The 17,633-nt window shown below is 39.7% G+C and overlaps 1 protein-coding gene across 9 annotated transcripts in view; it reads right to left on the reverse strand.

The window, feature by feature from the left end:
- Positions 1-11,151, reverse strand: part of LOC111264829 (endothelin-converting enzyme homolog) — a 27,275-nt gene extending 16,124 nt beyond the window's left edge. For 5 of the 9 annotated variants that reach the window (XM_022841023.2, XM_022841021.2, XM_022841025.2 and 2 more), the window contains exons 1-4: positions 9,875-11,143; positions 3,201-3,228; positions 2,125-2,330; positions 1,465-1,690 (exon numbers count right to left, since the gene is read on the reverse strand). In XM_022841023.2, the coding sequence (XP_022696758.1) occupies positions 1,465-1,690; positions 2,125-2,330; positions 3,201-3,224 (456 nt within the window). In that variant the 5' untranslated portion in view covers positions 3,225-3,228; positions 9,875-11,143. Of the gene's footprint in view, positions 1-1,464; positions 1,691-2,124; positions 2,331-3,200; positions 3,229-9,874 lie in introns of all 9 variants that reach the window. The other 4 variants (XM_022841026.2, XM_022841027.2, XM_086970221.1 and 1 more) reach the window with 4 other exon arrangements.
- Positions 11,152-17,633: the final 6,482 nt, after the last annotated feature.

Below are 17,633 nucleotides of genomic sequence, written 5' to 3' on the forward strand. Positions count from 1 at the left end.
ATGCACTTATAAAAAGTTTTGTTTTATGTATGAAGCAGTCATATATCCGATACTGTTCATTAATCGAAGCTTAGCAGCTTATAGGCTTGTTAACATTAAACGGGTTTACCGTAGACTGCTCATTCAACTAAATATCTCTATATATATATATGTCACATGTCTGAGGTAATAACATGAATTTTAAAGCCAAGATTCGACAATGGTAGATGTGCTAAAATAGCCAAAATGTCCTTATTCAGACTCAGAATAGAGCGCCTTAAAAATGAGTGAAATTTCTGTAAAAAATCGCTATATTTAACCATTTTATTACGACAGGCACACAATTCACACACGTTCCAAGCCTATATAGAACGTGTGCTTCCTATGATCAAGGTGCATTACTAGGAGTAATGGTCCTAAACATGGATAATCACGTAGAGACAACATCCACTACCAGCTAGTTTTAAACCATTTGAAGAAACCAGGCTGCACAAAAGAGTTCGACATTTGCGTGCCAACGGAATTGATGCAAAAGATACCACTCGATCGTATTTCTGTCTGCGAAGCTCTACAGAAATGCAACGGCACTGAACCCCTCTTAAAGTGGTTGACCACAAGTGACCAATTAATAAAAATGCACTCTACTATCTATGGCAATTTCCAGACAGAAAACGGTACTAGATGTTTGGTAAAGTCGGAAAGGATCATGGATTACGAGTTACTGCTGCCTGCCAAAACGATTAATTGGACCCTTGTTAATGACGGGATTGCAACAAAGCATCGGAAAAATAGTCCGGAATCAGTGAACAGGAAAGGCACAGTATTTCCGAATAAAAAAAAACTGGAAGGAACTTCGGGTTCGAACTTTTAATGCACACACCGAATAATGCAGTTCTTTCACCATTGGACTATCGTTTGTTTTGATCTGAACAGAACTTTCTTAATAATGTTAGTTCTACTTTAATGATGGGATGCAAAGATCACCTGCCACATTTTAAGCACAGAAGCTCTTTGGTGATAGGATGATGCTGGAACTAGAAAATTGTAATATTTACATCACTTACTTACCTGATTAGCCATTCATGGACTATCATAAACGACAGCTGATACAGCTCTTTGTCGAGCGGAGCATACTTGTTTTCTTCAACATTGTTTTGGAAACTCCATTATATTTACATTTCGTATGTTATATCTCTCGTAGATATAATAACTACATATTTTCTTATTAAGGGTACATTTAATTCTTTGCTAGCAATGGCCTGTTTTTAAGAAATGGCATTTTTTCAGTAGAAACGTCTATCTTTTGCACCCGATTTCAACGTCGGATTTCGTTTTCTGCTCAGTAAAGGTACAACGAGATTAGAGAAGAAAGAAGCAGGAAGCGTACTTCGCAGTCATGCTTAGATACACTGCAAACAAGCACTGGAAAGATAAGGGAGAAACTAGTCATGTTATAACCCGATAGTTGCTGACAGTGGGCCATACCTTGTGGTTCATAGCTGAAAGAATGGCACTTGCGACCGTTATACATTCAGGGGCAAGGCAGACGCCCGGAACTGCGTGGGTCGAAATGGTCATGTGTGTCCCTCGGGTGAATCCGTTCGGTCCGAAAAGAAAGACTGCTAGCAATGCGGCCGATGAAAACATCAACAATATGGTCAGGCAGCATTCATACGTTGTACACTGATGGCCGCACAAGCCATGTCTTCTCCTGGAAATACACGGCTAACATGTTTAAGCTTCCATATTTGCGTTGATAGCGAGTGGCTTTCCTTGAGATGCTTCCCTCGATGCTATGCGCACAAAGCTGTTGAGGCTAAGATAGTTTGGGTAAAGGTAGATTTCGGTAAAGGTAGAGATTGAAATACGAAAAGGGTACAGAATATGGCTGCACACATGTTAAAAGTTGTTGTTTACTTAAAAGCCAATGGTCCATGCTTTGCACACCTCCTCTCAATAACTAATACACAAGAGAAGATGAATGATTATAAAACAATCTGTAGGAAAGCGATGGCACTGATAAAAGCATCGCATCGCCTATATTGACACACAACGATCATCTGGGTCGTTGTTAACCCTGCGCATAGCCTTGTGTTTAAAGGTTCGTAGCATAACTTTGAATATGATTACTGAGTAAACGCTCACCGAAAGTGAAGTCCAGACAGGGAGATCGATGGTCTCGAGGGATCGTGTCCAACGTTAAGCACTGTACTACTACCATCGAGGGCTGGCGATATTCCACCACCCAAACCTCCTACTCCAACAGCTGATCCAACTCCCGATGGGACGCTGCCTCCCCCGGCTGACACCTCATCTTCGTCGAAAGACGCTCGTTTATAGCGTGCTGCCTGCTAAAGGGACAAAACCATTGCGTTAGACATTGAGTATGCTGCAATATATATATATATGAGTATGCAATAATTAATCTGTTATTGTACATAGAAAATTTTTAAATCGAATCCCAAATCTTGAAACGTAAACGATCTGAAAAAAAATTTTAAAAAGTATTTAATAATAAATGACAATGAAACAAGCGGATGTAATAAAAACGGCAATTCATGTTACCTATATCTAGCTATACCTATATATATATATATATATATATATATATATATATATATATATAGGTATACAATATATGAGATGTAAAATAGAACCCAATCTAAGCTTGGTTGTGTTGTTATTCTTCAAACTGCTATTCTTCTACGTAAACACAGGTCAAGTCAAGGACAACGCACTGACTGAGGGGTATCTGCTGTCTTTGAGACTTCCTTCGATAGAAGCAACAGGTGAAAGTAACGCTCACTTTACTAGGATTTCGAAGGTGAAAAATAGAATATTATTTATCAAATGGACAATATAATTTCATCCTAAATGGTCATCGATGTTCACTGAAATTCATCATTCAACCAGCAACACAGATCGAATGAAGGCGACCATAATGATCATTTACGTCGAATCAGAAGCATACAAGCTCAGACAGTCCGATATAGAATATATTATCTCGGCAATTACGAAACTTCTTGCGTTTTTATTTGCTGGGAAGAAGATCTGTTCAAGGCTGTCAGGTCTAGGTCCAAAGCTATTAATATTGTGCAGTGGTGAGTTCAAAGGCGATTAAGGGTCCCGTGCTATTTACGGACACATCTAGTCAAACATTACCCATGCAACTAAAAAGGCGGACATGAAACAGCCACTTAACAAATGGACAGTTTACTTACCGGCTTTAACTGAATACCGTTCATTTTTCTGTAACAAATACAAAACATTGGTTAATTGCAATAGTTTTTATGTTAGGACATTGGCAGTTCGTACGCGTCTACGGCCGGCTTCGGTCCTAGACCATCTCACGTGTTCTAAGTGTAGTAAGCAGCCATATTATCACTACCCGTTAAGGACACCAGTGCCTTCAATCACTAACCTATATCTAGATGACATATATCGTAGCCATTCTTCTAAGATCAGTGGTATATTGTAAGATCAGATATTGTAGTTGAATTAAAAGCTGTGCCAAATAGCAAGGAGAAGTACGAGGAACGGGTTTCCTATTCTAAAGCAATTAAGTAAGTCTAAATGAACTTAATACCATTACATAACATACCGGACGGGGACAAATCTGGTTCTGTGCTGGAGGCCAGCTGTTCGATGCAACGCTTAACGTTTAGTAAGAAATGTCAGACTCGAATGAATTAGTTGGACCAAATTGGTTACGTCAAAGAGGTCTGAGGTAGAAACATTTTTTTTTTTACTATTTTTCGGTGAGGGTCGTTTGAGTAGGTGCTATTCTGGTCTGTTCCTTGCACGTTCTTGGCAACAGAGAAAACTACGATATATATTTTAATTAATACTCACACATCTGTAGATAATTAATTGAATTGTAACGACACCCAAATCTCCTTCCTGATAGACCTGTTTTCATTTATTTATTATTTACCTCTGTAGACTCGACATGCGATTTACTATATATATATATATATATATATATATATATATATATATGTAACAAGCTGCAGCATAATTAAGTCATAATCCGATGTTGCTGCTTAGCCCGAAGTAACTACTGTGGCATCAACTGATAGTGGTCAACTTCTTAAGCTACTATTTAAGTTGATCGTGAGCAATAACGGTTTCACTTGTTACGTGTGACAGCACAATGCTATTAATCAACAAAAAACCGTCTACATTTGTTGCTAGCTTTTAGATGTGTACACCAGTGGTATTCCACGATATCTGTATATTTACTATCATCCGCAGCTGTAATACTTTGCAATCCTATAACGCACTTCGCCTTGTTCGCTAACTGAGGGGCGTCTGAAAGCGCCTTTGGTCGGCGAGGCTACATAAATCTGTGGTTTATAAGCTGACTCACGGTGAGGGAGAGGGGCAAGCCAGTGCAGGCAGCCGTGAATTCGAGAATATGGCATAGTGTAAAAATCTGTATTCACTCAAATTTATAGTAACGCATCGATAACCGATTAAAGTAATCTTCAGATATCGCGGATTAAGTTAAAACAATTTAATTGGCCATAAAAGTTCGCTGAGTATAAAGTCAATGCTAAGTTATTCGAGTGCGTTAATCAGAGCAGTAGTAATCGAGGCTCTTGAAGCGTCCCGATCGTAGCCTTCCCGTGTTTAAACAAATTTAGCTATCTTGGGATATTTAGAGGGTCAGTTATAGCGACCATCACAAATCGCGCACACAAACGCATACCTGGGTAATGATGTGCAGGCGCGAATGGAAGGTTATTGTTAAATTGCCATGTCTCGCTCGCCACCGCATTTAGAGTTTATGATTTGATTATAGGCTCAACTAATCTCTAAAGGTTTACGTTAAAGGACAGATTAACAGATACCTGAGCACATGCTTACGACACGTTTGGGTAGGTTATTCTATGAAATTGCAGTATAGAAAGAAGGAAAAACAAAAGAAAGGCAAAAGTTTCGCGCCCTTGTTGTGTCCAGGCAATCCCTTAATCACTGCCGTCTACCATCAAACGAGTCGACAATTCTTTAGCCTCGGGTAAATAGCCAGCCCGACAAAATGAGACGACAAATCTAAATTCTCTGCCGGCAGTCTGAACAGATGGAATTAGTTGTAGAAACAGCGCACGTATAATCCATTACGCTTCCATAACGGCAAAAAAACACCGCTCCAATGCATTTGCAATACAGCTTTTGCGGAATATTAACGAATATCAACTTGAACTATATACTTAAACACACGATTAGCTAACCTGAATTATCTTGTCCTAACCTAATATCTGTTTTTCGTTTTTTGTATAGTCATTAGCAAAGTTGACACGAACGTAAAGACGCAAACATATTCTTCGCCATTAAGCACAGGGTTTACTATGATAAATTAGAAGGAGACGGTTGTACTCAGGGCGTTTGACCGCAAAACTGGGCAGACGCGCGTTGGATGGTCGGACAAGACTCACAGTCTTTTGCACGTGTTACGCTCTGATTGATAAAATGAGATACGCAGTTGTTCAGTAGGACACAACGCTTTCCAGAAAAGTCCAATACCACAAAGAAGTGTGCCACAAAGTAACCCTTTATTTCAGATTTGCGGGAGACATTTAGCTCATGTTGTGTAAATCTAATGGATATTTATTGACTACTTCTAACTAGTAGTTCAATCCATCTATCAATTTTCTGAATCTAATGGTTATGGATTTTCTGTTCGAAGACATCTTTGTTTAGCAGATAAAGGTACGGCAGTAATAGACCAGGTCACCATTAAAAAAGTCTTCGGTAGAAATGTATTTACGAAGCGAAAGGAAAACGACAACCTTAAGAATGAGCCGGTTAGGTTCACAAAATGTTACTTGTGACTCTGACGGACTTAGCCAGGATACATAAATAGGCTCAGGATCGGGTTGCGCTCAGGAGAAACAAACTTTAGCACCGCCCAAGCTAGCTGGAGAAGCAGGAAGCCACGAAGACGTGCAGAACAGCCACGGCAGGCAAAGCAGGATGCACGCGAGAAGACATAAATCACACACTGGAGGAAATGCAGAATGGCTAAGGTATTTTGCGAAGGCTTGAGGACGCAGGATATATAGGAGAAGTAACGCAATAGTAAAATAGAAGCGGTCACCTCCTGAAGCCTGCACGAACATGCCGCTAGCCAGGTTGAACACCATACAGGATGGAGAGCTTCGAGCAATACTGACCTAGAATAAACATCCCAAAAACATTAATCTAATTCACCGGACAGTTTACCTCTTCCATTTTGTCAAAGAGTTAGGGAGAGGCCATTACCGTGGAGACCCACCATAGTCCCGTAAGTCTAGACAGTCTACGGGCAACTAAAAATACACCAATGCAGGCTGCTCATTGTTAGGAAGTAGGAAAACAAGAAAACCTTAACGAAGACGTTACAATCATTTTAGTAATGATCAAAAAACAAGCAGCGAGTTTCGCTTAACAATGGAAGGCGCATGTGTAGCGAAGTAGATATGCGAAAAAAAAAGAGCGACACTGATTTTGTAAGATCCGGGAAAGAAAACAGAAAATAGATAGCGGGGGGTCACGGTTTCTCTAATACAAAAATTAGGAAAACCTGTATTCGCTAGACGAACACTAACACCTTCATTATGTGCGTGGATTATATTTTCGTACTATTTTAGGTGCAGGGAGATCGGCCACTTAGAGAGAACCTGTCATAGGGGACAATAGGAGCAAATAAGGTACCATAAATGTTGTACATTAGGTTATGAGGCCAAAAGCCGCAATCAGAGAGCGAAACGTTATAACTGCGGAGAACGGAAGACACGAAAGCTAAGTTACCCTGCCAACTCTTGAGAGTGCTTCACATAAAGACAATACTTTAACAGAGGACAAGTGAATCGAGAGTGTTAAGTAAAGGCCTTGAAAACTCAAGGGGAAAAAACTTACTCTACGGCGGAAACAATCTAACTACGGGCGGCAACGGAAGAAAAAGTGACGAGTCCTGCGCGAGCCAGTGACGTCGCACAGCCATCGGAAAGTTAGAAATACAATGATGAGTTTGTCCAATATAATAAAATAATGGGGGGACAGAATCAGTTATATTATTGTCCAACAATGAAAACTTTAAAATTAATCCTTTTTATTACTTCAAGATGACACCAGTTGCCCTTTACCGATCGCGTAAGGCTCACGACCCATTGTAAGCTGGAGCACAAAAAGAAGGGTAGAAAATTCTATAGTTATTAGTAGGCCGAACAGGATGTAGCTGAAACGCAAGCGAGATCAAACCTGCTTTGATGACGAAAATGTGACGCAAGGCTTTAAATCACAGTAGTCCTGATCGCAAAAGCATAGGATATGCGAAAGAAATGAATATGGACAGAAACTAAACATGGACTTACCGAGCTTAGCTGTTATATCTCGCTAAACAAGAGGATGTAAGGATTTAAAGACTTCGTCGAATATGTAACGAAAAAGTAAAGAGAGCAGAATAAAAAATACTAGTGAAAGATATCTCAGTCGGCCTTAACCTGATGGGGAAACGTTAAGGCAATAATAGAAAGAGGCCAGGAAATGAAAGAATTATCAGCCAAGCGAGGCATGGCCTTTGCCAACCATGGCCTTTCACCCATTTTTGAGACAGGTGAGATGGCTTCTTACCTAGATCTCACACTCAAAGGCGACAACATAACGGAAACGGCGGCTTTGGAAGGCAGAGATAGCTCATCATAGGCGAACGTTTTCAACAGAAGCAATGCCAAAGTTGCTAAGCGTAGCCGGACTGGCAGCAGGAAAACCATCCACTCCAGTGGCAGAGGTCTACCCAAGGGATGGTCCCATCGCCATACCTCTGGCCTGAACAAACGGTTCAAAGGAAATCATGGCGTTATTACTCTCTATTTGAGAGATATCTTAACTTTTAGTCTTCCCTATTGTTTATAACCATTTTTCGTTATAAACAATAGGGAAGACTCAAAGTATTTTATGTGCAGCGTGTGACACGGATGCAGTCTTCCGTTGTCTAGCCCTTTTCGAAGTAGCTCGCAGACTAGTCGCTGCACTCCCAACAACAATGACACAGCTGGTCACTGGAATGGTCGAGAGCGACGACATGTAACATCGGCACAACCAACGGGTATAGTAAACGAGAATGTAGTAAGGAGAACGACCGATTTCAAAGGAGAAAAGAAAAAGCTGTTCCTCAGGACGTCGGCGGGCCCAGCGAAAAGGAAATGTGTACTTAGACTCTTTTTTGATTGGCCGAACTCAGTAAAAGCTAACAGGTAAAAATGGTCGCGCCTCAACAGCACCGATACAACGTATAGACGGTTCCAGTCGGAATTGAAAAGGGTCGGCTAGGTGCCACACCGTAAACTCACACATAAGGCCTGACGTTGGTGCGTTCGCCATTTGACACAGTTGAACAAAGAGGATATAATAATTATATTTTTTTTGAAAGCATGGTTTATTCCATCTCATTGACACTGATACATACAGTGAAATGTAATATGTAAAGTTGCGGAAGTCGTGCACAAACCGGTATTTTATTCTATAGATTATACTTTACTATTTTATGGCCTTACACTGACATGAGGCACTGACGTGTGTTTGCTTATTTTAGCTTACTCAGTTTTAACGATCGTGCTCAATTGAATCGCCTGGAAAATGGGCTCTGGTTTGTAGCGTTCTCATAGATTTCGTATAGTACGACGTCACTACTGAAGTATGTTCTCTGTATCTAATACATAGGAAAATGTTACACGACCGCGTTTATTTTACTTTATAACATGTTCTATTCTGTGTGCAGGTAAACAGCGGAGAATATTCATCCAAAAAGGTAATCTTGATAGCGTTCAGCCATTCCCTAATAGCTTTCCCGCAGTATACTTGAAACACAGTTGAGAAAAGCTACTCGTTCTACACGATTTTCACACTCATGATATATCAGTGCCAGCGATGCCGATGGCCGCTTCATAAATGCTGGTGTAACATTGTACTCAGACAAAACGGCAAAAAGGTTTCCGGTTTATGACCAATCAAATGAACCTCACGCTGTATAGGAAAACGCAAGAACTTCTCCCTTTACAGGAAGAAGTGTTTAGCCGATCGGCTCCATGTTCCGTACGCTTCCATATCATGGCAAAACTTTAGTGACCTCGAAAAATCAGCTTAATCCAACCATTTTAAGGGATCGTGTCATGTCTGATTATCGAAGAGACATAGAAAATGGTAACTTCGCTTTTTTTCTTACACAAGAAAAGTGTATAGGTTAACGCCGTCTTACTTATGAGAAATCTGGTGCTTCAACCTTTACGCCAGTTGATCGACGATAGCTGTAGACCAAAACAGAGTAAACGCACGTAAATTACGTTTTACGTAAATCAAGGTTTATCCAAGACAGACGTGTCCTACCTCGAAGCTTTTGCAATATTTATAATGTGTTATGGCAGATCATCTGTAATCGACCGCCTACTGTATTTTAGTTATCAGGTAACGTGGTCAGAGCAAAACGTGAGTAAACCGGGATCGCTTCTCCTGCCTCTCACTTATCGCTCGTAACACGTAAATGATTAAGAAGTATTAACAATTAATTAAGTACACCGACACTAAATCAGAAATCGCTTAAGTTACAGAGATTTTTTGAATTACACACAAAGAGCTAAACAGAAAAATTGAACTCAGCATATCTATTTGATATAATGATAAATAGATAACCTAAATGATAATAAAATCTATACTATACGTATCATTTCTATATTATAATAGATCAAATACGTATAGCGTGCAATCCTTAGGGAATTGTATAACCCTGCACTCGCGCAACTTTGTCCGTCAACTAACAACTATAATCATACTAATAAAAACTGTTGTTTTTGTTGTTGATGCTGTAAGGTGATAAGCTATCTATTTACTTAAGCTACCTGAAAATCGATCGACTTACGGCGAGTATGTGACGAGCAAGTCGATCTTGTCGATCGGTGTGCGTGCAGAAGCCAGTTTTTCTCTTGGGCGTTCCAACACGGCAAAATCTACGACACTAATACGATCCTACAACGCGTCTCTCTGAACTGTATGCAGCTCAATGCAAGTCCTCGGTCTATTTCACTCAGTCGTTCAAGACAGAAACAAAGAACGATGAAGTTCATGTAAGTTCGGCAACTACAAAATAATCTGCACCCACTGCCCGGTACACGGTCTCTATTCTACCCTTGTTCAATTTATTCTTGCCGCTGCTGATTCTCCGCCGTCGTCATCAACTTGCCCACCTGCTCGTCAAAGCAGTAGGCAGCTGCACCTGGCGCCCACCGAGGTAAAAACCGTTTGCACGAATGCTATACGCAACCGATACTACTCTTGAGAAATATGCTAATAATAAGCTTTCTCACGCTATTAATACTACGAGAACTATGAAACTACTGGTTGGGTCGCTATTGCATGTCCTGCATTGCATCGCATTTCATCGGTTCTAAACATTTTCGCCTGCGCCGCTTTGACCAAGGTCACTAATGTGCGCCTTGCATTCGTTAAATCGTTCGTGATGCCTAATTGTACGGCCAACACAGTTTAACACAATGGAAGAATCAGACCCAATTGACGCGCACCCGATGCTGAAGCACTCGTGCCGGTCGTATGCCGGTTGCCCTCTGCACTTCGACGGCACCTGAGGAGCAGCTCTTTCGTCTCTAGCCACCTCTCTACGAGATGCGTGCGCAAACAAAGATGAAGACAGCACGGCCAATTCCCCACCGCATGCTGTGCCTGCACAGCGCGCCGGCCAATATGGACTCCTCTGGCGAGGGCCTGGCAGCTTGCCTAACAAACGCCCCCAAAGGAAGTGGCGCACTCAGCAGTCCGGCATATGAGCGTTCAATGTAATACCAGCTTCTCAATCTGATTTGTCCGAGCGCCCCTTTCAACGTTAACTCACGTTCCCTTTGGCTATCAACAGTCAGATAGAGGACGAAGCATCGTTAGTAGATCGACTGATCCCCAATAACAGCATCTATTCAACGTTGGACTGGATTAAGGGGTAAACATTCGCATCTTTTCAGGAGAGCCGAAAGGGGGCGCTATCGGCTGTTGCCAGGAGCTAAGAGAAGCGGTCTTAGACTTAGCCCACTGGGCCCAGTCAAGGAATGGAAACAGGTACCTGGAGTAGGACATGTTAATTGTGTTTTAAATATGCCTATATAAACCAACACCTTTTCTTATTGTGAAGTGATTATAGTAGTCGATAAACCGTAATACTTTCGAGACTCGAACAAATCGGTATACCTGTCTTCATCCTAGTAAAAATCTGCACCTGTTTGCTCGGCCGAAATGTTCTCTTTGAGGTTGTCGAATCGAAGCTATTTTTAGAGGTCGCTAGAGTTGCATCCTGGGAATCGAATATTTTTTCCGGGTAAAAGCGCTTATTATCTTAAAATGCAATGACAACTGGGCAAACTGATTACTTTTTGCTATTTGCTCGACAAAATAGTGTTAGAACTTCGCAAAGGATTTATATTAAAAAGTTCTTTAAGCTGTGCAGAATATTGAATTTGAAGAAAAATCTTTATGTTTTTTTTCACTCTTTCAACGTGTTTGCCCTAATGGTACATATTTGATAAAATATGAACTATCTAAGCCCATTATTTTCTATCTCTGTCCATAAAGAAGTAGTACAGTTTCTATCTTCTATAAAGCGGTGTAATGATCATTTGATTAATTTGCTAAAATTTGGTTGATAAAATATAACCATGTTGATATATACGACGCATATCCATGATTAAATTAAGTTTTCTTGATAGAGTTATTTTTACGTAGAGCGTAATATTATTTTGGGCAACCGTTGAGAATTTTTGAAAAGTTTTTATTGAAAAGACCAATTTTTAGTCTTTCATTGTTTCTCGATTTAATGCGACAGTTGTGATTTGTATCCAGACGGTTTATAAATAATGCATTCTGAACGGTCATAGCTTTTGGTTCAAGTTCAGTTATTTTTTAAGGTAATAAGCTGCATACAGTGCATCAATAGATTCACTGCAGTAAAGTGACAATCTTATTGGTATATTCGTTGCAGCGTAACCGATTTCTTATTCTTATAGTATCATTCCTGTAACCGGATAATTACGACGGGATAACAGAGTAAATACAATCGGTGTGCAATCCAGAAAAAAAAGTCGGGCTTGACACGAATCATGTATTAGGAGATGCTGATGAAATAATTGCAGTGCGTTAAAAATTTTCGACGGGAGAACGAAATACGTAAAGCAGAGTAACTGCAATGGAATAAATATGGCAGAAAAATTTACTGAATCATTGAAAAATAACTACTGCGATGCGATAACACAACAATTGGTACTGTAAAATCTGAGAAAGATTAGAACTTTTCTGGGACACTAGAGCCGATTGGACAAATACGTTGCTCCCTAGAACAAAACGTTTGCTTTTCGTTAAAAGAAAAACGTTAATTCGATTAGCCGTCAAGCAACAGCAGCGATTTTGTTCCTGTGTATCATATTCGAAAGCTACGTCATAGTGCCATTTGCAAACACCGGGGCAATCACCAACAGCGCTCGGAATAATATGTGTAAATTTTTCGGAAGCTACCGCCACCGGATGGTTGGCTCTTAGCTCGAAACGATGAATGTTTGCGACCGGATTCGAAGCCATACCATCTTCTCCCGTTTCGACGCCGGGCTTTGTTTGGCCCACGTGACAGTGGGGTGAAAATGCGTTTTTTCGCGCCAATTTTTGGGAAGCGTCAATTATAAAATAGTAATGGCTGATATAATGAATATTTACTTGAGAACTTATTTTTTGAACACACACTACAAAAAAAATTAGTTAAAAAACAAAATATTGAAAATATTTTTTGCACGTGAAGCACCATTTATTTATGTAAATTTTTTTCAAAAGTCGATGTAAGAGATGTTTTTAGTATTAATCGAAAGCATTTATTGTACTGGATCGACTATCAATGTTTATCTACCTAGCCTTTTGGTCAAAAATGCAATTTGAAGGGTGAAAATCTGACGTCGTGTACCATATACGGGGAATTTTTTTCCACACCGATCAATAAGTCTTTGCAATACAGGTACCTCTTCCTAAAAATGGTACGTTTGAGTGAAGATTGCGAAAACCCTGTTAGTCATATCGGTTTGCCTATGTACTCAAAGAGTAAAATGCGTTTATAGTGTTTTTAAGGGCACTTTCAGTGAAGAGGATTAAAAAAGTGAGTCAACAAATGTAGGGCTAATATTTGTAAAAAAAAATGTCTTACTTCTTTTTCAAACAGATGCCAAAATATAGAAAAATATACCTATTTATCGAGAACAAAAACAGGTCCTGGCCGGTGTTCTGGGCACAAAAACAATTGCTACCTGATACAATATACATAACTGTTTATTATAAATAAAAAAGAATATTCACTTGCGTCCTGGTACCGAATAAATCATCGAACATGTACCGTACATGAACGAGACAACAGACTTGGCTGGGCCCTGGCGAATACATTAGAAAAGGCTCACGAAATAACTGCAAAAGAGAAAGTCTAATTACATCGAGATTTTACCCTTGCACGTTAATCTGGGAAGGTGATTTCAAGGTTTGAGAGGTCAATTGTTCCTGCGCGATGTGGTACGTTGCCTCATTTTTTTAAGGTAAAGGTTATTCGCATTTAGGATTTTCATTTCGGGCCACAAAACGGTTTGCGATGTGTCACGGTAGAGCTTGCCATCGATTCTTACCGTCGTTTCATTTCGAAGAATTAGAACCTAACGTCAATTTTAAAAGAGCCACGACACGGTGACCTTTATAATTGAAGTGTTTACTTAAAACTCACCTTTGGGTTTTCTCGATCCCAAATGCGATAATTTTCTTTAATCTTATAGACACTGCACGAAAATAACGATTCATCTAAGGACAAAACAAGTCGCTAGCACGTATGTGACGCTTCAACATGTCATTAGTAAAACAAACGACGCTTAATGGTTGTGTCAATGATACTTCGTAGGAATAAAGATGCAAATTTTGTATCAAAATAAGTCGCAGAGCGTTCCTCGATAGCAACTATTAAACATGACGTCGTGTTAAGGTATTCGATTAGGCGCCTATACCATTCTTCACTGCAGCGATGCTGTGATTTCGGCTCAGTGTGTTCATTCGGTTCGGTGTCTCCATGGCCATATTGTATCGGCGAGTATGTCTGAACCGTTTTAATCAATTGTTTCCGCACCAACCTCGATATATGGGCGACACTTTATTACAATAGGGAAAATAAACTCTCTTATCATTCAGTCACTACAAACCTCACATGCTGCTGGACAACCTGCTGACGCTTGTTTTTGTCAGACATAAGGAACAAAATCCGCCGGCAAATTTCTTAAAGCTACCAGATTTAAGCACTTGATAATATTATAATAAATAGCTAGGTAGATAAAATATAATAAATATAAATAAATACAGGCGTACTTCGTACAAAACGAGCTCGACAAAACTAGTCTTGTGTGACTAAAGACGAAGCTACAATTAGCTCATCGTATGTATATATCTGTGGAGCCCCTTTGTATTACATTCGACGTGGGTATTTATCACAAATTTTTAATAATCACCCCATTTGACCCATCTATAGAACTCATCAATAACGACAGACGTCTGTTGATGATAATTGTCCAACCAGAGCCCTCTATTTTTCTAATGCGAATTTTTTATCTGATTACATCTCTGATTTTCCTGTTCCGGTGGGAATTAATTTAGTGGCATCGTCCCAGGGTTCCACCGGATTTGCGAGGCTGGGAAATTCCTTAAAACCACGCCAATATTTGACAAATACAGTTTTGTATTGTACGACAAATATGTATTCGTCCTTACGATCGGGAACACATGGATCACACGCATCGGCGGGGGCTTCTCCGAGGTGGTTAGGTCTTCCGATGGGTCCAAATTCGATGAAGTTGTTGTCTTTTTTTATAATACAATGAAGTTTGTATTTTATTATTTCAAAATAACCTCTAAAATGGAAGGTGAAGTGTTCCCTGTGTGCCTTTTTCGATGCCAGCCACGAGATATTTGAATAATTCTGAATTTTCCCTGATTTGGTCAAATTCGGTGTCCATGTAGTAGTTGTTGCTTGGTTTTACGGTAATAAGCCATGGTAGTGGTAGGTTATTCGCGAAGGGTACAAATATTACCGCTTCACAGGATAAAACGAGATGTATACTGTGGTCATGGCATGTAACCCTTTTCCATCGAATCATTTCTATAAAAGTGGGCTATATAAATAACCCATCATAAGCGCTAGCCACTTATATATAAGTGGCTAGTGCTTATGATAACATGAGTACTGAAGCTATTCCACTTTCGCCGCTGGTCGCTTCGCATAAGCGTGTTGGTCCTCCATTAGCTTATGGAGGGAAGATTGCTGGGACAGGTATCAGAGGCAAAGGTGGTGTTGTTTTAATCATCGCTAGGGTTACTACTGCTTATTTACAATCTTTTAGTGCTGATTATCATCGGGCAATCGTTAGCCGGTACCAATCGGAGGTACTTGACCGAGACATAGCTATACGTACGAGTCGTATTTATACCTTCACTAGGTCTAAGCGTAGCAAGAGACGCCATGTATTGTCGGCGCAGGAGTTTTAAGAGGTTTTATAAGAAGCGTATCTTCGTAACCTTGATACGAACAGTCTATAATTCAACGTGTGGGAATATAGAATTGCCTAAGGAAAAATGTAAAGGTCTATATGGTTGAACGTTGGCGGATATACCAAGGTTGGCTCAATATCTTACATTTTTCTGAGCAACTAGAATAAGGAGAGTAAAGATGACGTTGGTACCGGACATATTGCAGCACTCTCAATTGCGAGATGTCAAAGCGAACTGGCGGGTTCCAATATTATTCCGTAAAATAGAGAAGGATTTGGATCGTAATTTTTCGACTGATGAAGCGTATATTGATATGGATTTGAAACCAAAAGATCCTTTTAAGGAAGCATTCACGTACTGTTGTACCAGCAGTAAGAACTCATTTCAGGTAAAAGAGATTATATGTTTAAAACAAATTATCGCAGGCCTTGCTGGCTAGATACAAAGCAAGAATCAAATTATGATACGTATACATTTTATGGACTATATTGATATATGATATAGGAATGTTCGCAGTTGTTGCAACATCTACATTCTAATATATCAGCGACAACAGATTATATATATATATATATATATATATATATATAAACTAAAGAAATCACATCTGCCAGTATATTTTACAATAAGGTTTATGCTTATATAAATAATATTAGATAGCCCTCAATAAAAATACTATGTTATGATAGACGTATTGTACGAAATAGGCATAAAATTTTATTGGTAGAGCCCTACTTACCTACGATTATTTGCCACTTAAATTATATTTCTTTTCTTATAGATCCCTAGTTAGTTGCTTGCTGAAAACGCGAGTACTGTTTGATGGCGCTGTTTAAGCTGAATATATGCAGTATATAGCTCGCGTTATTCTATTTATACGTGCCCAGTGCAATAGGTCTGCCACTATGGTCCAGGTTTGTATCCGGGCATAAACACATGGTTTGTTTCGTACTGGCGCCAGCCGTTTAACGGCTGGCGCCGTACGGATGTTTAACGGCTATACCGCACGTAAAATTCGAAACAGCAGCCTACCACTATAGCAAGACTTCCCAGTTACTATTGAATTTCGGAACTAATTCATAACAGTCTACTGGCGTCCGCTTAAATCCAGCAGAATATTACGCCCTCAATTAGCTACCTGTAGATTTCTCTTAACACCTGATTATTGTTGGACAAGAGTTTACGCCTTTAAGCGACACAACAAAACGAAACTTTTATATAGAGCAATCCAAGTTAAAACAAAGCAGCTTGCGGCTGCTTAAGCCTTTAGAATAAGCCAGATGTGAATCTGATGAAAACGATATGGAGAGTATGACGCGCGTGCAAAACCGTACACTTTTGTGGATACTATTTACTGCCAAATTGGACAATTAACTGACAGATAAATGTTAACGTATAGCGTAGGCGTTGTATGCAAAAAGGGTGCAGGTTGCATTTGATTCATGCATGTATGCACTCAATGACTTCTGATCTTTGTTATTCTTTATAATAAAAGTAGAACCTGTGAAGAAGTTCGAAAAGAGTTTTTCAGATGACGTTTTGAGCATATTATTATCAGGGTACCTGTGCTCATCAGAAGGTCTGAGTCACGAAAACCTTTTTTTTTTCCGTATACCACAGTTCTCTGTCACCAGAAACACAGGAGTCGTGATTCGCACTTTCGTAAATTTTTATCGACGAATAAACACCTTTTTTACTGAAAAAGTCTACTATCCCGAACACTGATTTGAGTAGTTCAACCGGCGCCAATATTGTACGCACGTATAAACTTTTAGAACTTTCAGCAGCTTTCCAAATGATCTATGGATGAAGGAGCAAACAAACTCTCTTCTCTTTGATGTATATAGCAAGTAGCGCTATTATTAACATTTTCAAGCAAGTTTCAAGAAAGCTCATCAGTGGCAGATACGCTAACGAACTGACTACCTATAACTTACCAATAGAATGAACTTATTATATGAAATAGAACCATTCTTCGATTCAACTTCGAAATGACAGGATGGTTTCTACAACAGTTATAATCTACTAAGATAAGCGTGCGCTGACCCAAAAGCAGTTTTATCTAACTA

This window comes from Varroa jacobsoni, unplaced genomic scaffold, assembly GCF_002532875.2.
Source record: "Varroa jacobsoni isolate VJ856 unplaced genomic scaffold, vjacob_1.0 scaffold_902, whole genome shotgun sequence".
Lineage (NCBI taxonomy): Eukaryota > Metazoa > Arthropoda > Arachnida > Mesostigmata > Varroidae > Varroa > Varroa jacobsoni.